The sequence below is a fragment of the Corylus avellana genome, chromosome ca2 (assembly GCF_901000735.1).
Source record: "Corylus avellana chromosome ca2, CavTom2PMs-1.0".
In the NCBI taxonomy this organism is placed as follows: domain Eukaryota; kingdom Viridiplantae; phylum Streptophyta; class Magnoliopsida; order Fagales; family Betulaceae; genus Corylus; species Corylus avellana.
Window position 1 is genome coordinate 31,777,224 of NC_081542.1, and position 21,904 is coordinate 31,799,127.

At 34.0% G+C, this 21,904-nt stretch overlaps 1 protein-coding gene across 3 annotated transcripts; it reads left to right on the forward strand.

The window, feature by feature from the left end:
• The first annotated feature begins 3,516 nt into the window (after positions 1-3,516).
• On the forward strand, positions 3,517-16,848 carry LOC132172252 (primase homolog protein). Of its 3 annotated transcripts, XM_059583722.1 has the most exons (14): positions 3,517-3,711; positions 4,403-4,539; positions 4,716-4,771; positions 4,864-4,915; positions 5,002-5,106; positions 9,162-9,242; positions 9,656-9,736; positions 11,069-11,134; positions 11,230-11,346; positions 13,843-13,890; positions 13,980-14,065; positions 14,548-14,608; positions 16,087-16,191; positions 16,367-16,848. In XM_059583722.1, exons 1-13 carry the CDS (start codon positions 3,570-3,572, stop codon positions 16,183-16,185), a joined length of 1,131 nt encoding a protein of 376 aa, XP_059439705.1. In that variant the 5' UTR covers positions 3,517-3,569; the 3' UTR covers positions 16,186-16,191; positions 16,367-16,848. The 3 variants fall into 3 exon arrangements, with proteins under 3 accessions (XP_059439705.1, XP_059439706.1, XP_059439707.1); XM_059583723.1 differs by lacking the exon at positions 9,656-9,736; XM_059583724.1 differs by lacking the exon at positions 4,403-4,539 and having other exon boundaries at positions 3,624-3,711.
• Positions 16,849-21,904: the final 5,056 nt, after the last annotated feature.

A 21,904-nucleotide genomic window follows, 5' to 3' on the forward strand; every position in this document is an offset into this window, starting at 1 on the left:
AAGATGTGTTCAACACCATGACGAAGTTTCCGAGAGAAAGGTTGTGCTTTGGCACACAATAATTCAATATGCTCAAAGGGGACTAATTGAGCTCTAATCCGTAATTTCTGGGATGAGAGAATTCATAGTGTTTTTGTAACTTGTATAGAGGCCTATTTATAGGCCGAAGAGTCGCGGTTGATTTGAACTTGGTCTTCTCTGAGTTTATCTGAAAGTCCTGAGAGTTGTGATTGGATTTGGGCTCTTTTAGATAAGGTTTAAATTGGATAATCTTTAACCCAGATTATCCAATAAAGCTCCAATTGGATTGCATCTCCTTAGTTGAGTTGAATAGGGAGTCCTGAGAGATTGGATTAGATTTGAGCTCCTTCTTGGATTAGGATTCTTTTATCCCAATAGAGCTTTATTTAAACTTATCTCCTGCTATTTAATCCAATAGCTTTGTGGGCTTTGGGCCCTGAAATATGATGGGCTTGTAATGTGAATATATTCCCAACAAATGTGATGTTCAAGTGGGTAATTTTCGTCCATTGATCTAGAAGATTGAAAGAAAGAAGAAAAAACAATTGGACATCATAGTTTTGTGATGTTGTACCGAATTTTTATTTTATTTTTATATGTCCCCACAAGGGGGACTGAGGAGTTAGGAGATTCAAACTAGTGACTTTCGTTTCATGAGGCATGACTTCCAATCAATTGAAGTACCCTCTGGGGACTATACCAAATCATACTAATGGTATGATTAAAGGACAAAACTTAGTTTGTTTATAGTTAATTCTTACAAATCAGTCTAATAAATTATAAAGTGTTCTTTAGTATGTGAGAAGCACATGTTATCTTCTTGCATGTGTTTTTTAGTGAAAAATGTTAGGCTTGCAAACAAATTTTACAAAATGATGTGACACAATATGATTGGGTTTCTCAAAATTTTTGTTTCTCTCTTTTCCATTCATGTTGTGCCACATCAACTTGTAAAAGTTTTTTTGTAAAATTTGTTTGTAAGCCTAGCATTCTTCTTTTTTAATAGCATGTGCTTCTTACATATTTTTTTAATAAGATCAATAAGAAAGCATGTGATGTCACTTTATTAGACTGGTTTGTACGAATTAGCTACAAACCAATTTGTATCTAATTTATTTCTGCGATACAAATTTCTTACAAACTGGATTGTAACAATTCCTCAAACTCAGTCTCTAAAAGTATCATGTGATCCTTAAGAATGTGAGAAGCTCATTTTTTTTAATGCTCTTAAAAAAAAAGTGAGACACACATGTTATTTAAAAATTATGCACTTTTCATATATTAAGAAATACATGACACTTTAAGAGCATCTCCAACAGTTTAGCTAAAATACCAATCTTAGCTATATTTGGCTATTATTGTTCTTTTTTAGCTCCAACAGAATAGCTTGCCATTAGCTAGAATAACTACATTGCTATAGTGAATAGCAATTTGGAGCTATTCACAGTAACACACTAAATGAATAAAATATTGTTTATTTTTCTTTTGTTTATTGTTTCTTTATTTCACCTCTTTTCATCCAACATCTTTTATTTTTTCTGAACACCTCTTCACATTTGCTACGTCTCTCTCTCAAACACAAAATTTCGTCACAAAATTTGTCTCTCTTGCTCACACGGATGGAAACAAATTAATTGTAGTTAGATGAAAAAATTTAATGTAAAAAAAAATTGATTGCATAGAAACACACGGATGGAAACAAATCAATTGCAATAATCTATATATGTGTTTGTTTTTCTCTTTAATTAAGTGTTGACAATAATATAATATAAAAAAAATAATAATAATATTTTAAAGCAAGTAGAGAATAAAATAGAGAATCGGTTGGAGTGTGTAGTGAAAAAACAATGGTTAAAGTAAAAAATTGTACTTTTTTACTAAGTAAAATACCTAATGCTGCTGGAGATGTTCTAAGAGATTGAGTTGAAAAAAAATTTATACAATCCAATTTGAAAAGAAAAAAAATTGTCCAAACAAAAAAATATAATAACAATGACACTTATTACTTATTGGACACAAATTTCCTTCAAATTAGTTTGGAGGAAATTTCTTTCAGCCTACTATAATAAATGACAAGTGTCATTCAACATGTTTGAGTTTCTCAAAAATTAATGTTTGGGTTCATAGATTAGTGGAATGACAATAAATAACTCTTAAAATATTAAAAAAAATATATGCGAGAGATGACATTTGACACTTATTAGACTAGGTTTGAGAAAAATTTTCCAAACTAGTTTGAAAGAAATTTCTGTTCAAAATTTATTAATGATCATCTTAAATTTAATGATAATTTTAAGGGATAAATGCAAGTCCATGTGGTTAGCATAAATTACAAATCACTCACTTTGGTATAAAAAATAATTTATAAGTCTTCATGGTAGGCCAAAATAACAGTTTACTCCCTTAAATCAATTTTCGTTAAGTAACTTAACAGAATATGTTACTTTGTCATGTCATACCCAATAAAAACGCGACACATGTTTTTATTAATTTCTGACTTAAAAAAATGACAACTAGGATTTTCCTCACGTCATTTTATGACACCAGCTAATATTACACATCAACTATCACTCCAAGTCATACTGCTTCAGTAAATTAATCTAATCGTTCCTATCCTTAAAATTTTACTCTATGCCTAACCCTATCTCATTTCATCTTTTTCACCACGATTTGAGAACATTTTGCGAGAATTTGACGGTCGCATCTTCTAACCATTGAAAAATAAATAAAAACAACATTCAAGTTAATAAATTGTGACAAAGTTTTCCTTCAAATTAAGTTGGAGAAAATTGGGTTTTTATTAAACTGACATTTATCTTTAGAGCATGGAAATTGATTTCAAGGAGTAAACTATTATTTTGGCATACCCTAATGATTTATAAATTATTGTTTATACTACAGGAAGTGATTTATAATTTAGGTTAACTACATGGACTTAGAGCACTCACAATGGATGAGCCAAATGGTACTTTTATCTAAAATGGCTAATTAGATTTGTAAAAAACCCCTCACATTGGATTAGCAAAAAAAAAAAAAAAATACAAAATAGATAGGTATTTTATTGGATTAGCAAAAAAAAAAAAAAAAAATGCTACATATAGCGGCACTATTCAAGGAAACCATTTTATTTTCTTCTACTATTTTTTTTCCCACATCTCTCTTTTTCCAAAATTTTCTTCCACTATTTCTCTCTCCACATTTTTTTCTTCCAAAAAGTTGAAAAATAGGATTTTTAGAAAAACTACAATCCTTAAAAAAATAAAAATAAATAAAATTTAAATGATATAGATAAAAAAAAATAGATAGTCAAATGTATGGTGTCTTTTAAAACTCATTAACTAAACTAGATAAGTAGGTTTTGATTAGCCATTTCGTATAAAAATATAAATAAACTACTGTAAATACTCCTATAAATTATTTTTTATAACCGATAAAATGATTTATAAATTATGCGAAGTGAGAGGACACAATGTAGCATTACTCGCAAGACTCAGATAAGACCGTGTCTGGCTCTCTCCAAGGAAGTTCAAAAAAACAAAGAAGCAAAAATGCCACTCATTCACCATTGTCTCTGTCGTCCTCCCTACGCTTTCTTCTCTTCCAAGCACCTGCTTGGTTCCTCCCCCTCTACCTCTCCCACCAGATTAGGACGTGTTTGGGCTCGCTTTCTCTCTCATACCACTCCACCAGGTACTGCCTTGCCTTGCCTTGCCAAACACTTTTAAGACTATACCCTGTTTGGTTGCTTTTAAACTTTATAGTGTAGTTCATGCCCAAGTTCTTAATCAACCTGTTTAATCATCCGCTTTATCCCTTACACTGATTTTACCGCGTTTTTGTTTTTTTTTTGTTTGTTACCGCAACAAATATTCGTTTTTCTTTGTTTGGTTGTCGAGAAAAGAAAACCAAATGGAATCTGCTGGTTTTTGCTGCTTTTGTTTTTGTTTTTGTATATATATATATATATATATATATATATATATATATATATATTTATTTATTTTCAGTAAGACGTTGGCTCAACTAGGCTTGGATTATTTATGATTTTTCTGGGGAAGTAACCATATTTGTCTTTGGGGTTTATGTATATTGCAATTTGATGTTATTTCAGAAATTAGATGTTGCATTCTTTACCCGCATTTTCTCGACAACCAGAAAGGGCTCTGAGAAATAACAGAGTTATATGAAAGGATATATTAACTGATGTTATTTTGCACTTCTCATTTTCTAAATTACCTAAGATGTTGAATCCAACTTGAAGGCAAAAACTCTCCCTTTAATGTCTTCCTGTTTTAAAATTTTTTTTATTTTAATTGAAAATTTGGATTGTCTTGGAGCTAATGTGAAGCAAATTACAATTTTAATTGATACTTTCATGAAGCGAATGTGGAGCAAATAGGAGTAGAAACCGATGATTTAGCTAAAGTGAGAGTGGTAAAGCAGAAAATGGAGATTCTTGGTATCAAATGCGACGATTTTGTTATTCCTGGGCGGTACCATCAATTGTTTTGCCCCAAGGTTTCTCCTCTCTTATACAGCTCTGTTAATATGTTATTGCACATCTACATCATTTTGCTGGCACACTGTATGTTCCTTTATTGTATATATTTGGTTATCCATATATAGTCTTTGCAACTTTGGTATTTAATAAATGTATTAAATATTTTTGAATCTTCTGTTCTTTTGTAACATAGTGCAAAGGTGGGCAGTCAATGGTGAGGAGTTTATCCCTTCATATCATCCAAGATGGGTGAGCTGCTTCTCCTACTTGCTCATATGCATGCATATATTGTAGTGGGTGGTGGAATTAAGCCTTGATGCTTCTGTGGCTGAATCTTGTAGGAGTTTGGGGATGTGGAGGTGTTTTCACACTGAATGTGGATGGGCAGGCCAGGTAAAAATATTATAAGAATCAACTTACGTATTTCCTATGCAAAAAAAGAAAAACTAAGCAAATTGGTTTTTTCTTTTGGGTTTTAGTCTTTTGCAGACAGCATGGCAGCATATAATGGAGTCACCAAAAAAGTCAAGTCCTTTGAACAAATGTCAGAGGAAAGTCTAGGGTTAGAACCACTGGGTGCCAAGGTACTTCGATTATTATTTTTACATAAGTTTCATTTATAAGAACTCTTCATCCAATCACATGTTGCTTTGAATATATTCTAATCAAGAATCAAAGTAGAGATATTTTCAGGGCATGTTGTTTTAATGTTGGCAAGGGTAGAGTGCCATTTTTAGTGACTAGGTTGCTGTTAAAGTACAAGGGAGATCAGGCTTAGAATTATTGGGTAATAGCTGAACTAGTTCTTAACAAATATGACATTTCATTGAATTATGTCATCCAAAATTGACAAAACTAGTTTCTGGACTATTCAAGCTAGTTCAACTGGTATTCTGCAAAAATTATATCTTAAAGACTGCAAGGCAGGAATTTATAAGCATCAACATGTCTTTTCTATGGCTATTTCCAGCACCCACAGAACATTATATTTTATCCTTAATAATGGAATCCTTTGCATGTGGGAATAACTTCCCTTCAACCTCAACATGTTACTCTTTTATTGTTAATAGATGTACAAGTATCTAACTTAGAATTAACTTCTTTCTTTCCCTCTAAAGACATCACATGTAAGGCAGTTTCATCTTCCATATTGCATTAAACTGAAGCCTACTAACTTGCGCTCTCTAGCAAGAGAAGAGGTCTACCACCCAACTAGGCATAACCCAAGCTAGCTCTACACTGCTAAAGATAGTTTTCCGAAGAGCACTGACAATCTCATAATGGAGTAGAAAATGATCTACTGACTCCCCACTCTTCTATCACTTGCAGCACCAATCAACCACAATATCTACCACTTCCTTAGATTATCTATGCTGAGGATCTTCGCTGATGAGGCTGACCAAACAAAGAACACTACTTTCAAAGAAACCTTATTATTCCAAATACTCCTCCAAGGAAAAAAGGTATTATTATGGGGAACAAGAACATTGTTGTATGATCTAACATCGAACAAGCCTCACTTGGAAGGTACCCAACAAAGTTTGCCTTCATCACCCTTCTCAATTTGAAGCAATACAAAAAATTGAAGAACTACGTAAAGATATCCACCTCCCAATTGGGAGTTTCTCTAAGAAAGTTAACATTCTATTGACGAGAGGCATTAGAAAGCTTCAAATGGTCCGCAACGACAATTTCTTTAAAATAGGCAATACTGAACAAGTCCATAAAAGCTTAAAGGCTTGATCCCCACACCATACATCATGTCAGAATCTAATTTTGGAGCCATTACCCACCTCAAATATTTATTTTTTATATAGGTAATCTAATTTCATTAAAAGAGCAGAGGGGTGCAACTTTAGTATACATGATGTGTACAAGAGAAACCCCTTACATGGAGAAAAAGAGGAACAAAAATCCAAAAACTCAGAAAAATTGGAAATAGGCAAGCAATAGAATGATGCTATCCATGTGTAGAGGGATTGGAACAACATATTTTTAAGCTCTATCGTCGAAGTCTCTTGAATTTCAAAGTTCTTTGCATTCTGCTCTCGCCAAATACAGCACATTAAGAGTCTAGTTGGGATTGTGTTTAGGAGCTTAAAAAGTGCTCTTAGTATTTAAAAAGATGCGTTAAGCAAAAATGGGTTTGTTAGGTAAAAAAATTTTAAAAGCACTTTTTTGCTCTAAAAAAGCTTCAAACTGCATTTTGGGGGAAGCCTGAAAATGAGGATTTTTCAAAGAAACTCGTTCAAACTTTTTCTTTAGACAAGTTCTATTACTCAACATAATTCCAAACAAGCTCTAAATACGAAGGAGCCAACCTCCAAGCTTCATTAGCATTACGGTTTCCCATTTTTCCTCTCTTACTCACGATCTCTCTCACCCTTCTAGGCATAACCCAAAGAACACCAAACAAATGGAAAAGCGTACTCCATATTCTCTTGCAATCTCACAATTAAGAAGGTGATCAATAGATTTCTCACTTTTCTTGCACATGCAGCACCAATCCACCACAATAAGGTTCTTCTTTCTTAAGTTATCCAAAGTCAAGATTTTCCCTAAGGCCACCATCAACACAAAGAACGCTACTCTCGAAGGAACCTTAATTTTCCAAATACTCTTTTAAGGAAAATGAGAATTTACATGAATGGGTTACACATGATAGTAAGGCTTCACTTCCAACTTTTCCTTTTGGAAGGGATCCAACAAATTATATCCTCACCTCCTTGCCTTACTTTGTGAGAGTACCACTGTACCAGGTCAAAGAAAGAAGAAACCACTTCCTCCTTTCAATCATATACTAGTCTGGTAAAGAATATATTTCAATGAATATATCCATTTCGGAATTGCATATGATCCACCACTCACACATCCTTACAATTTGCAATGAACCTCGTTTATACACCACCCACCTCATGCACTGCCATATTTAAAATCCGCCACGACCCTTCATAAGGCGTCCCTCTCATGAGCATAGCGCTAAAGCCACTTCCCCAAAATAATACTACACATAAGCAGTAAAGTGACAAGTAATGGCCAATTGCTGAAACTATTTAAATTTTCTCAAATGCTGATCAATGCACAATGGAAACCCATATAGAATATTTTAACTTTGAAAGGTTTGATAAGTATTTTGCATGTCTCCCTTTTCATTTAATAAGAATAAATATGGGGAAAATGTTGGGCTATAAGCAAATCAGTGACCTAGAAATTGACTGGGTTGACTTGCTGTATATTATACTGCATCATTCAAGCCACTATGTTTATTGTAATAATACATTAATTATAAATGGTTTGATATGAGTTGAATGACATTATCGTGTATGATGTATCATATGGGGTTTCGATGACTGTTGGCATCAAGCAAGTTTTCTCTGCTCATGCTAGAAGCTCCACCTTATAATTCTGGACCATCTGAATGAGATCAAGCAATGAGTATGGTTATATATTTAGGCAAGCACTCATTTGTATTGATCATAAAAACTAATTGCCGTAGTTCATTTAATTATACATTCAATGTCATTAGGTTTACCAGCTCCTCTCTTTCACATAGCTTGGTTTCAAAATTTGTGCTTCACTATTACCATTCACAAGAGTGGTAACTGGCCTATGAATGCTATGGATAGTCACCATCCATTAGATATTAGCATTACTTTAAGAGGGAGGCATATACCTGGAGAAATGGTTTACTCCTGTTCACCAGAAATAATTTCTCTTTGAATTTTTTTTTTTATAAGTAAAGCAAATTTACTAAAAATTGCAAGGGGTGCAACCCAAGTATACAGGACGTATACAAGAGAAAAGAACCATTGATAAACAAGTTCTCTATTTGTTACCATTTCTATTAGAGCTCGCTACCCGATGGAAAATTTTTGTATTTTTATCCCCCTCTTTTAACCAATAACCATAATTCCTTTAACTTTTGCCTTCACCTCACCTCCTCCAAAAGAATAGTCTTCTCCTGCTCAACTGTAACTGCATCCTTCCTCAATTTCTCCTCACTAGAAAGCAGTCTATTATATCTTAGAAGTGGAGTCTATATTGTCCTTTACTTGCTAGAGTGCTAGCAATTTAGTTTTCTCACTTGTTCCACTCCTAGGGGATCTAGATTATCTTAGGACAAAGAGTGCATTAGCTTATATCCCTGACATTGATGATTCAGCCCTTCAAGTGGACCTGATATCCTATCGTCCATGCCACTTTTCATACAAGGCTTTATACTAGCTTCTGCTTGCCTCTTGGCTGGCATGACTAGAGTTGCCTGGCCCGCTTTTTTTCCATTTAGCTCGGAATCAAAAGGCTAGGAACTGTCTTCTCCTACGCAGGCACTCAGACTAACAGGCCTCCAATGACCAAGAAGAAAAACAAAAGGGAAGTGTGTAATTGGTTATAAAGACTTGGATAAAAGTTTTGTGTATAGGACACACATGTTACATGATTTACCGTGTGCATTGAAATACAAGCCAGGAATGTATGAAGGTCTTTGAGAGCTTGTATTAGGAGTTCTCTTCTTAGCATTTTCCTGGCATTTTTTCCGTGATTAGTCTCTCTCTCTCTCTCTCCCCCTTCCGTAAAGCTATTTATGTGCAACTTCTGATGTTTAACTTACTGTTATTATTGCTCTTATTCTTTGTTTCAGCTGATTGCATATTTTGGTGAGCGGATGATATCTGAAGAAACATTGCGAAGAAATGCTGTTATGCAAATGTCTAATGATAAGGTACCTGAATTATATAAATTTTAAAACTTGCCATTTTTTATTTGAATGGATGATCATAGGTTCAGAACTATGTCATATTGGATTCTTAAGCTAGTAGTGTCCCTAGATATTATTCTACATTTCATTTTGTGGTTGTCCCAAAATGTTTTTTCATTGCCAGAAAAGGTAAGAATAACTTTTTACAGTTTCCTCAATAGTCTCTCTCTCTCCCCTATAGTTTGGTGCTTTAATTCTCGAGCGCTTCCAGTTGAGAGAAGTTGACAATTTTTAATTTCTACTGAAGTTTTTCTTTCTGGATGAATAATTTCTATTGAAGTTTTCATGCGCAGAATGTCATAAAGTTGATAATTTTTAATTTCTACTGAAGTTTTTCATTCTGGATGAATAATTTCTATTGAAGTTTTCATGCGCAGAATGTCATTGCTTTTACTTATAGACGAAATGGACAACTTGTTGGTTGCAAATACCGAACTATAGGAAAGAAATTTTGGCAGGTAAGATGCTAATACTTAGCTTGGAATTTTACATTTGCAAATTTGAAAGATAATGATGAAATACTGCCATCCAAATCATTAGTTTTGTCAAAGTATGATTAAGTGATTAAATTTATCTTTTCCAATAAGTTCAAGCTTTTGGGATAACTGGTGATTTAACATGGTATCAGGGCCAAATGTTATGGGATCGAACTTTAACTCCGTCGAATCACCCCCCATTTAAATTAAATATTCCACGTGTTGAGCTTCACTTATTAAAAGGAAGTTTGAGCCCACATGTGAGGGAGAGTGTTAAAGTATTGATTAAGTGACTAAATTTACCTCTTCCTATCAGCTTAAACTTTTCGGATTACTGGTAATTTAACATGGTACCAGAGCCAAAGGTCATGGGATAGAACCTTGACTCCGTCAAATCACCCTCCATTTAAATTAAATATTCCACGTATTGGATCTCACCTATTAAAAGGAAGTTTGAGCCCATGTGTGAGGGGGAGTGTTAAAGTATGATTAAGTGATTAAATTTATCTCTTCCTATAAGCTTAAGCTTTTGGGATAACTGGTAATTTAACAAGTTTGTAAAATCTTCTCTTAATATCAATGCCTTTGGTGCATTGTAGAGATTACATATGCTGAAGTTCCTCATGATTTGGTTCATCAAAGCTTTTAACTTGATGCTCAATGGGCTCTTGGAGAGCTCATAGTCCATTAAATACTAGATTTTGTGTTCCATTTGTCAAAGAATTGTACTGATGTTGGTCTGCCATATATGGACAACATTGCATTACTATGACCGAGGTGAACATATACGTGATGTTTGTTAAACAACACCAAGGTGAACATATACGTGATGTTTGTTAAACAACACCAAACACCACCACACTATTCATTTCATTTTTTTTTAAAAAAATCAACATCAAAACATTCTCACTTTTTATATCACATCATTTACTTTTTACTACTATTTAAATAAAAAAATTACTACAAAACAAAGTTTTCCACTTTTCAATACCATTTTTATACTTTTCTATACCAATCATTATTTTCTTTTTTAATTTTTTTTAATGTCAACAGTACCGTGGAAAAGGCCTTGTTGTTTAACAAACAAGGCCATAGCAGCTTCAAGCAAAAGATAGATTGATGAATCAGTAGATCCTTGTTGGTTCACTATGTATTTACTAGCCCTGATTTTATTTTTGTTGAAATGGGACAATAAACTCCTTGAATGTAACTGTTCCAGTTCTATTTGTCTACCATTATGCATATATTTATGAAATGATATTTGGATGCATTCTGAACTGAATTCTACTTCACTATTTTTCTACTGATTTGCAGGAGAAGGGTACAGAGAAGATATTATACGGTCTCGACGATATAAATGATGTGCCTGAAATCATTATTGTAATTCCTCTGTCACCTCTTTGGGTTGCTTTTCTACAGCAATTCAGATCTCTCATACTCGCTCCTGATTTTATTATTTTTGATGTTGAGTACAGGTCGAAGGTGAACTGGATAAGCTTTCACTGGAGGAAGCTGGCTTCCGCAATTGTGTTAGTGTTCCTGGTGGTGCACCGGGAAAGGTTTCGACTAAAGAATTACCATCCTTTGAAAAGGTTTGCACTGATACAAAAATTCTTTGGAGCCTGCTGTAACTTTTTTATGCAAACAGCTATCCAGGGTTTTTTCTTTTCCTGTGTAATTTTATATAATATGGTATATTAAATGCAAAACTGCTGATGTCTTATAGGAGCATAAAACAATGTCTGTCCTATAGATAAAAGCAGATGGCATTGTGTCTTTTGTCAAGTAAACAATCTCTAATTTACAGGGAACAACAATATGGTATGTATCCATGTCCAAGAGAAAAATGTTACACAGATTTTTTTTTTTTTAGGTTCTAATGAGTTTGGTATATTTTATGTATGATAATCAAGAGAGTGATTTGATTTTCTGGGCGATTTGTCTTTGTATCATGTAGACAATTTCTTGGTCGGTAAATAAATATATTTTTTCTGGCATTGAGCTTAATGGAAACTTGTTTAATACCATTTTACTATGATTATTGTATGATTGGCTGTGTACTTTAGGCCTTAAGGCGTTTTATGTACGATCATCAGGAGAGCGATTTGATTTGCGAGGATATTTTTCTTTTTATCATGTAGACAATTTGGGGGGAAATAAATAACCATACATTTGATGCCATAGAGCTTAATGGAAACTCGTTTAATACCATTTTACTACGTTTAATGTACTATTGGCTGTGTGCTCCAGGTAGTCCCATTGTGACTCTTGTGATTTTATTGCTCTTTTGGATTGTCAACACATGCATACGTCCATTTTGAGTTCGTATGTTGTTCACAATGTTTGCTTAGCATTCATAAGCATCAACTGTGATTATTTCTAATTGGGATAAATCACTGGACTAGATGGGGATTTAATTCGTCAACATAATGCCAATGAGTTCTTACTCAAATGGTACTTCATCTGCCCATAAGAATGGGATGGAGGGTGAAGTTGCAGCTGGGTGTTTGTAAATTACCCAAAAAAAAAAAAAAAATTCCTCCAAAAAATGAATTAATTACATCTTTGGCCATGTAAAAATTGAATTTTTCAAAATTCAGTTTGTTGTGCTAATACTATAATGCTACGGATGAGGAAATCATGAATTTAGAATCTCACTCCCAACTGCATGATATGGATACAAGTGCATATCGTTTGGATAGACATCCTAATCCCCATATTTGTTACTTTTGACCTATTAGGCATTTTATTTCATAGGTCTAGAATATAATCAGCAGGAAGAGCATAATCACCACCTGTGCATGCATCATTTGAAACCCTTGTTATTATTGTCTCCTCAGCAGTGGTTCTCCAAGATGTTGAAGTGCTTGTGCATACTTAGATATTTGGACTAAGAAAATTCACTTACTAGTAAAAAATTTGTTATCACACTTCACAGATATTATTTTCTAGCAGTGGGCCTAGTCTCACCTCTAAATAAAGGTTTAGAAGAGCTTTACATTTCGCTTTTCCCATAAACATATATGCATAAATACTCTGCTGGCTTTTAAGGCGTGTACACCCTGGACTCGATGCTAAGGGACGGTTACAGATCTTTTTTTAGGTTAAAATACCAGGGAAATTTTGTCCAAAAGACAGAATGCTCGCTGAAATGTGAGAAATTATATTTATACAATATTGGTATGGAAATAAAAAATGGTTTGGTGCTTTTAAAGAATGGAGAAATTTGTTTGCTGTATTTTTTTTTTTATTATTTTATTTACAAAAGTAGATAATGTGAAGATGTAAAATTAATTTTCATGAAATACTTATTCTGTGTCGCTAATCTCGCAATCAAGCAACTGAACTAGGGCAGGCAGTGTGCATTCTTCTATTGGCTCTTGAACAGAATCAAGGAAGTTGATCTTTTTTCTATCTTTACCAAAGTAGGGCCTTCCACTATCATTTTGCATTATGAAACCACTTGATTTTCATATAAAGAGCAGTTTTGCTGCTCTCTTGGCCACATGGTCCACAAGGGTGACTGGGCCCTTTAAATCTATTGGTCATAGATGTTAGGCAAACTCATTTTTAATTATCTTTAAGGTTGGTAAATTATCACTAGAGATAACCAAGAAACTGCTAAATGACTGAAGTATGTTAAAATTGTTTCCTTCCCGGGAAATTGTAAATCTATGTTGCTCAGATGTCCTGATTATTTCGAATTGTGATTCGCAGTCACTCTTCAAGTAATAGGTATTGTCTAATACCATTTTTGCCCTTTTATTTTATAATTTTGACAACTATTGCATCGGAATATTTGGTATTATTACTGAAGAAAATGCAAAATGAACTGTAGTGCGTAAAGAGTTTTTTCTGATTTTTTTCTCGGGAGATTGCAAATATATGTTGTTAAGTTTTTACATTCTTTTGAATTGTGGCTGAGAGTCATTTCTTCCAGTCTTAACATATTGTCTAATTTCAGTTTTTTCCTTTTAGTTATATTTATGACATTTGTGTCTTTCATCTGAAAATTTTGCGTCTAAAATCTATCGTTCGGTTGTTAATATATGTATTCTTTATTTGCATGCACGTGCATGTGAAGTTAGGACACGGCATTTCAGTTTCTATGGAACTGCAAAGAAAACCTTAATAAGGTATGTACATTTGGTGCCTGTCTTTTGAATAGAGTTTTGTTTGGATGTGAAGTTTTTGAGTTTTTAAGTTCTTTTTTTTCACCTATTAGGTTTCTCGAATTATCCTGGCAACGGATGGTGACACATCAGGGCAAGCTTTGGCTGAAGAGCTAGCACGCCGCCTTGGAAGAGAGAGGTGACATGATCTGAAGCAATGTTCCCCCTTAAGAACTTCTACAGTCTGCTTGAGAACCCAGAATTCTTAATGCCTGCAATATGGTCCATTCATGGCCAAATTAATAATTGCGATAAAAAACTTAAGAAACCTACCCAAAACATGTTGAAAATTGTGGTAATCGGATCACTTGAACCAGTCTCGACTCTTGCCTTATAGTCTAAATCTTGGAAAATTTTGCAAGCAAAGTGTTATACATTTAAAGTAGACAACATCATATTATGACCTGGATGAACTATTACATAAACGTTAGTGGGCTTATCTATTCTCAAGGTTTTAGATAGGTTGTAAACAATTTGATTTATGCCTAGCGTCTTGTTTTGAGGACCATTGTACTTGAGACTTAGATCTGCTTACTTTATTGTTTCCTTCAAAATAAAGGTTATGTAGATATTCTACTTGGTAATTATCCGCTTATATCTTTTTCATTTTTGTGTGTGCAGATGTTGGCAAGTACATTGGCCGAAAAAAGATGAGTCCAGTTGTTTTAAAGATGCTAATGAGGTTTGATGCCTTTTTCCACTCTTTCCTGTTAATCATTTTTTCTTTCTTTCTTTTGGGAGCTTCTTAGGTTTGATAGATATAGGGAAGGTTGGCCATTATAACTTTTTTCTAGGCCAATTTTGTATATATTTGAGATCTCTTAATAAAAGTATACTTATTCTGATATTAAAGTCATAGTTGTGAAAAATTAGATTAAGTAAAGGTGTTTTTGGAATGAATTTCAAGAAACGAATCTTTGATTCTTGGATATAGTCAAAGATATAGCAATAGAAAGTCCCATGTATAACTAGTATTTTTATTTTTTTATTTTTTTATTTTTAAATCGTGTAACTAGCATATTGGTACAAGCATAAAATAACTTGTAGTAGCTTATTTTATCATGTGTCCAGAAATTTATTAATGTAGTGAAGTTACACTAATTTTGTCATTGCCAAACATAAAATTGATTAGATGCCTATTACAAGTGAGCTCCAAAATAATTTCCTTTAATATGTCTTATCTTTGTACAGACTTGAACTGAAAATCAATCATAAGCACAACAAAAATATAAAATCCACATCTGTAAAGTCAATCAATTACCTTCATTTCCGTAAAGGATGTGCTGGCATGGAAGAAAGTCAAATTGCTGTTTTTAGAGTGACTTTCAGTTTTAGTAACCTAAAAGCTTTTTCTTTTGTGGGGTTTTTGTGCAACATCAGCGGTTCTTATCTGGGATTGCCTCCAAGTATGCCCTATAAGTCTAAGAGGGAAAGGATTGCCTAGATCATATGGACCAATTTAGTTTGCTGACTCGTTTACTGTCAGTCTTTCCCATGCCTGTTGATGGGACACACGAATTAGATTTGTATCGAGACTTCTTCTGGAATGGTATGGGAAATGACTTTTGAGTATAATGGTAAAAGCTTTATTGGTGTTTTGGGGTTAGGAAGCTTCCCTTATTTAAACCAAGCCTTGTTGGGTAAGTGACTTGAAGAATTGCAACATAAAGGAATTACCTTTTCACCTTTCTCATGATTCATCAAGAAATGCTATGATGACATCGAACTTCCATTGTCCAAGTTAAAGCTTTTTAAGATCACTTTTATGCGGGAATGGTGTAAAATTCTTTGATTATATAACTTTTGGAATTAGAGTTTTTTTCTTTTGTTTGGTGCTTCTCTTGTTTTCTCTTTGGAAATTAAGTTCTTTCCTACTTTTGTGTTTCACCTTTAATAAAATGTATTACCCAACTGCATATTTATAGCAAAAATGTTTTACAAAAAGGAAAAAACTAATATCTTTTCCTCCTTTCTTGTGCATTTTACTTGAAGTAGGTTTCTTAATGGCTTTGTTGCTTGACCTGAAAGAAAGTCTATTTAATGTCCATTACAGTGTAATATTGCTTATTAATTAGCTCTCACTTCCTGTAATGTTCCTTTTGTCTTTCTATAAAACCATGCAAGCCAGAAGTGATCATGATATTTTGTTTATGGCATTAGGTTCTCAAGTGTATGGGACCAGCTGCTCTGAAGAAGTTAATTGAAGATGCAGAGATATATCAGCCACATGTTGCGAACCATGTAATGTCGAGTACATAGTTCAAGGTAATAAACAAACAGAATACAGGCCTCTTCACTGTGTAAATGTAAAGTTATATACTATAGATTTTTAGTTGTTGTGATGCTTAGCGGTGATTGTTGTTGCAATTTTTGGAAGCAAATTTGTAATGTTTGCTTAACAGATCTATGTTTGACATTATGCTTGACATGATCTTTTTAGCTAATCAATAGAGGTCATCAAGCACTGCGAAGTTCCTATTGATGCCTTGGTGGGGCAAGGTCAGACTATGGTTCAATCGGACTTGAGGATGCACCTGCGGTTACCACTGTCTAGGTCCCTACTGTGCGGCTCCCAGCGGGTAGGTGCTACTATGGTCATGCCTAGGCAAAATAGCCACAATTGGTCTCTCCGGCCTGCCTTTATTTCTCAAAAAAAAAAAAAAAAAAAAAGAAAAAAAAAAAAAGAAAGCACTGCTAAGTTCAAATGTGGAAGGAACTTCCCTTACTGATTTGTACAGAAGAGAGGAAATTGGTTTTTGTGCAATGATTCATTTCTCTAATTTGATTTCTTAATGAAAACTCCAAACTCTGTAAGTATTCTTAATTCTGCTTATCTGCAATAAGATACAATACATGTTGGATTCAAACTATTTAAGAAGCCCATTAGATGGAGTATTTATAGAAGGTTCCATGATTCTTACCGCTCGGTTGTTATTTGTAAGGTGCATATGATTTGAAAATTCACCTTAGAAAATAAAACTTGTTCTAGGACTAGTTAGGGTCAACAAGCAAATCATTGGAGCATATACCTGTCCCACTACATTAGATTGCACAGCAACTAATTACAGTTAATCTTATTTAATTTCTTGCAACCGCAAACCTTAAGCTGTCCAAGTACTTCTCTTAAGAGTTAAGGAAACTGTTTTTACATAGATTTCATAAACCTCTTGTCCAAGTTTAAATCTGCTTTGCATTTCTCATTCATGGTAATTGTTCTCATTAAAGGCCCTCCCTATTTTGCTTACGCCAATATTGACGCGTCTGGGACAAGGATCTTTTTCATTTTATCGTTATTTAAAATTTTTAAATGTGTGTAAACATTGACATCATATAAAACTATTAGATGTATAAATTTTAAATCTTGACTTATTATAAATGAATATTATTTATTTCATTTGAAATCAAGATCTTATTTTTGAAGTCTGGGCTATAATAAACTACGAGTAATGCTACATATATTTGTACTTTTTTTTTTTTTTGCCTAATCAAATAAGGGAAAGTGGGTTACAGGGGATCAAACAACAAAATCGAAAGGGTGGGCACCCCAACAACAAAGCCCAAACGGAAAGTGCAACAAAGATGCATGGACAGTAACAGAAACTAGGAATAGTCCAAAAAGACCAAACAGTAGGCAATGGTTTTTAGGGGTGTCAATGCTGGCGGTTTCTAATCGTCCGCTAATTGCTAACCGCTAACCGCTTAACCGCCTAACCGTATTAACCGCTAACAACCTAACCGTTATAACCGCCTAGCGGTTAGCGGTTAGAGGTTATTGGGTTTATTAACCGTAATCGCTAACTGCTAACCGCCTTTTTGTATAATATATTTTTATAATTATAGTTATAATTATAATAATATTTGTACATATAACATAATCACTTGATCATTAAATCACACATTTTTTTTTTTAGATAATTAAATCACAATTTGAGTATTAAATGTATAAGATCAATACTTAATTATATGATTCAATGACAATTCAAATACTTTATTCAAGTTAATTATATTATTAATGTACAATGATAATGTGATTCGTATAATATCAAATGAATGTGTTACTTATAACCACAATTGAAGTATTAATGTATTATCATTATAATTTTAGTAATTTATATATTATCACTATAATTGATATGATTATATCACATGATGAATTGATCATTAAATCATATGATTATATGATAACAAATAGTACCTATATAATATGACATAACTCATAAGTCATAAATCTACAAGTTAATCGTATGATTCATATTATTCATGTACATTGTACAATGATCATCACAATTGAATTAAACAATGTATTACTTATAACCACAATTGAATCAAAGCATTATTATTTATTAGATATTTTATACTTAGAAAACATATATCACATTATCTTAGATTCTTAGATCTAAGATAGTTTTATTATATTAAAATGAATTGTGATTTGTGAGATAATATGATCATATAATTTAAATATGAGTGTACGGCCATTAGATCATTAGGAATTTAGGACTTAGGAGTTTGAGCATTACCATAATACCATTAGATAATAAGTTCAATTCCAAAAAAAAAAAAAAAAGATTATAGGTAAATATGATAATAATTTAAATCATTAATCATATGATCTAATTTAATGAGATCATATGATTATATAATATCAAATTAAGTAATTGACATTAGATTCAACAATGTGTTACTTATAGGGGTGTTAAGAGAGCAAGCCGCTCGCGTGCGAATTCGGGCTCAGCTCGCATAAGCTCGGCTCGTGTTTGACTTGAATATTAAATAAAGCGTTTTGTGAACACGAAAAGCCCAAATGAGGGTAAAAAATGCTATAGTAATAAAAAGGGTAAAGTCCACATATTCCCCTCAAACTATAACCCAATAGACAATGTCCCCCCAAACTTTCAATTGTGACAATGTCCCCTCCAAACTACCAAAACATTGTCAATGTTCCTCCCAAGGCTTGCAATAAGACAAAAATGCCCTTATAGATTTCTCAATAAGACAAAAATATCCCTATAAATTAAAAAAAAATGATTTTTTTTAAAAACGAAAAAATTTTAATTTAAAAATAATATATTTTTTTAAAAAACAATTTTTCTAAACAATTTTTTTTTAAAACGGAAATTTTTTTTTTAAAAAAAAACTATTTTTTTTATTTAGTTTTAAAAAACAAAAAATTTCATTTTATTAAGCGAAAATTTTATTTTTTTTAAATGTAAATTTTTATTTAAATAAAGTTATAAAACAAAAATAAAATAAAAAACGAAAATTTTCAATTTTTATAAAAAAAAAATTGAAATGTTTTTAATTTTTTTTCTTATAAAATTGATTTTAAAAAAGAAAAAATTGGCCAAGTTTGGATTTTTTTTTTTTTGTTAGTTTTAGGTTTTTTCTAGAAGTTTTAGTATTTTTGTTTATATTTTACTAAGGGTAATTTTATCATTGGAGGAACATTGACAATTTTTTGATAGCTCAAAAAGGATTATCAATCGAAATGCATAGCTGAGTAAGCATGCTGACTTTCCCCTAATAAAAAAGCCCAAAAAGCTCCAAAAAAAGCCAAATTTTAAAAAAGTGGTTAGCATGCGGTTAACTATTTCACTAACCGCTAACCGCCTAGCGGTTAACGGTTAGTGGTTTTTGCCAATAACCGCTAACCGTAACCGCCTTGACACCCCTAATGGTTTCATCCATGGTCCAAAAGAAACCCTAGACAAGTAGGGTCGTACAAGACAGTTCTAAAATGCATAAGAACTCAGCGAAGAGTCTCGTGCGATAAAAGCAACAATCACTGTTAAATGATTGTTGTAGGGATGGGACTGCAGAGATCCGAGATGAAGCCGTTGAAGGACGACCACCAGCAACAAAAAAAACTCTCCCACAAGATCAATACACATCAGTACAGGCAGATTGTAACTCACAGAAAATAAGAAATACAGCAAAACCAAACAGAAAGTTCAACACATATAGGAAAACAACGGAAATACTACAACAGAAGAACAACCACACAAAGCAGCTATGCCAGTGGAGGAGAGTTAGATGGAGAAGATCGGGTGGCACACGGGATACACGCGCCTGCGCATGTACACCACTAGCCGGCGCATGGTTGGCGGATGGAGGATCAGCTAGCGGTAACAGGAAGCTGGCGAGCCGCTGTGGAAGGTGGATAGGGGCGTTTGACGACAGAATTGACAAGGGAGAGTAGATTGCGTTTTAAAAAAACCCAATCTATATCCCAAACAACAACCAGGAGCTGTAACGAGGGCTGAGGACGATAGGCTGGGTGGAGAGGGTTGTGGACGACAAGCTGGGTGGTGCTGTGATACTAGAGAGGTTGTGGACGGCGGAAGGTGTGGCTGAACGGCGACGATAGTGAGAAAAGGCGAAGGGTGGCACTGCTGCACAAGAAAATGGAAAAAAGCACAAAAAATCCCAATGAACGAGCAAGGAAATGGAGGGGGGAGGAGAGAAAGGAAAAGGCAATGTCTTTCCCTCCTCCCCGGAAAGGCCGCACGAGGCGGAGGAAAAAACCTCATTGAGAAGGCGGCTAGGGTTTATTATTCAGAGCTTCTCTCTCTAAAATAAGAGAGAGAAGCGGGTCCACCTTCCTCATATTCGTACTTTCTTACACCCACTTCTTCACACCCATAAGTGGCTTTTAAAATTATCATTGGATTAAAATCTAATAAGGATTCATCCCAAAATTAATGGTGGTTTTAAAAGCCACCTACGGGTGTGGAGAAGTGGGTGTAAAAAAGTGGGAGTGTATAACATTACTCATAAGCTAATACAATGATATGCAACCCATTTAGCAGCTCCTTGTTGTGCATTTATGCATTGTGATGCCATACTCTGAATGTGTGGTTCATCTTAGGTGTGATGTAGTGTTGGGATATATGTGGTGCTAGGTTTTCGTCTATGGCATAATAATTTTTATTGATAATCCAAAAAGCTTAAGCTGATTGGAAAATATGAATGCAATAAATAAATATTTTAACACTCTCTCACATGTAGATTCAACTTCACGTGTGAGGCTTAGCACATGTAATATATAATTGATATGTGAGATGAATTGCAGAGGTAAAGATCAAACTCAAGAATATCATAGATAGGTAATGTTGGGTCATAGATCAAACCATTAGATACCCGGTAATCCTCAGGTCCAGCTTAATCATGGAAAGGCCCAAGCCCAGTAAGGATCTGGGCAACCAAGTCCGAGGCCTACATATCCGATATCCTCATGACCGAGACCCATGGGATCCGAGACCCTTGAGCCGAGACCGCTAAGTCCGAGACCAACTCAAGACATACACGTCTCGGCTACAAGGATAACTCTGGTATCTTGAATGATACAGTCGTTAATAGATAAGTGATTTTGTTTATTCAAAAGCTGCCATATCTATCTAAAATGCAAATCAAATATATTATCCAACAATCATTTACAAATGTTTAAATCAAGTGATACACGCAACTACCAAATCCTATGATCTTGATCCCCTAAGATCTCGGAGAGGATGATCACCCAAATCTCTTGTCAGAAACTGCATCGTGGAAACTCAGGGAAAGGTGGTTCATTGGTGAAGGGACTTTCACTACTTAATGCCTATAAAAGACAGATGATCTCTTTATAAAGGGGTAAGCGCAACTTTGGCTCTTAAGCTTTCATTTGTTGCTTATACTCTTTCTCTCTCAAATTCTGACTTAGGCATCAGAGTGTCCCCGCCGGCTCACCCCCGGTCTCTTCGATCCTTCTCTTCTTCTTTGTTGTGCAGTCAAACCACTTGTGTGTTGGTCAACTCAGAAAACTGTACATCAACAGTTTGGCGCCGTCTGTGGGAACTCGATTTTTATCAGTTCTTACCATCTATTAATCCATTATGGTGACCACTCGTTCTACTGCCGGAGCCTCCAACGCACTAGTACCATCCAACCTAGTTGAGTTTATGAAGCAGATGACCGAGTCTATGAAGGCCCTAAAGAAGCA

Bases quoted from the DNA above. Each gene is read 5' to 3' on its own strand.
- LOC132172252 (XM_059583722.1), top strand. From the start codon at position 3,570: ATGCCACTCATTCACCATTGTCTCTGTCGTCCTCCCTACGCTTTCTTC. The intron at 5,107-9,161 runs GTACTTCGATTA...TCTTTGTTTCAG, and splicing joins TAGAACCACTGGGTGCCAAG to CTGATTGCATATTTTGGTGA. The intron at 11,347-13,842 runs GTTTGCACTGAT...ATGTGAAGTTAG, and splicing joins AATTACCATCCTTTGAAAAG to GACACGGCATTTCAGTTTCT.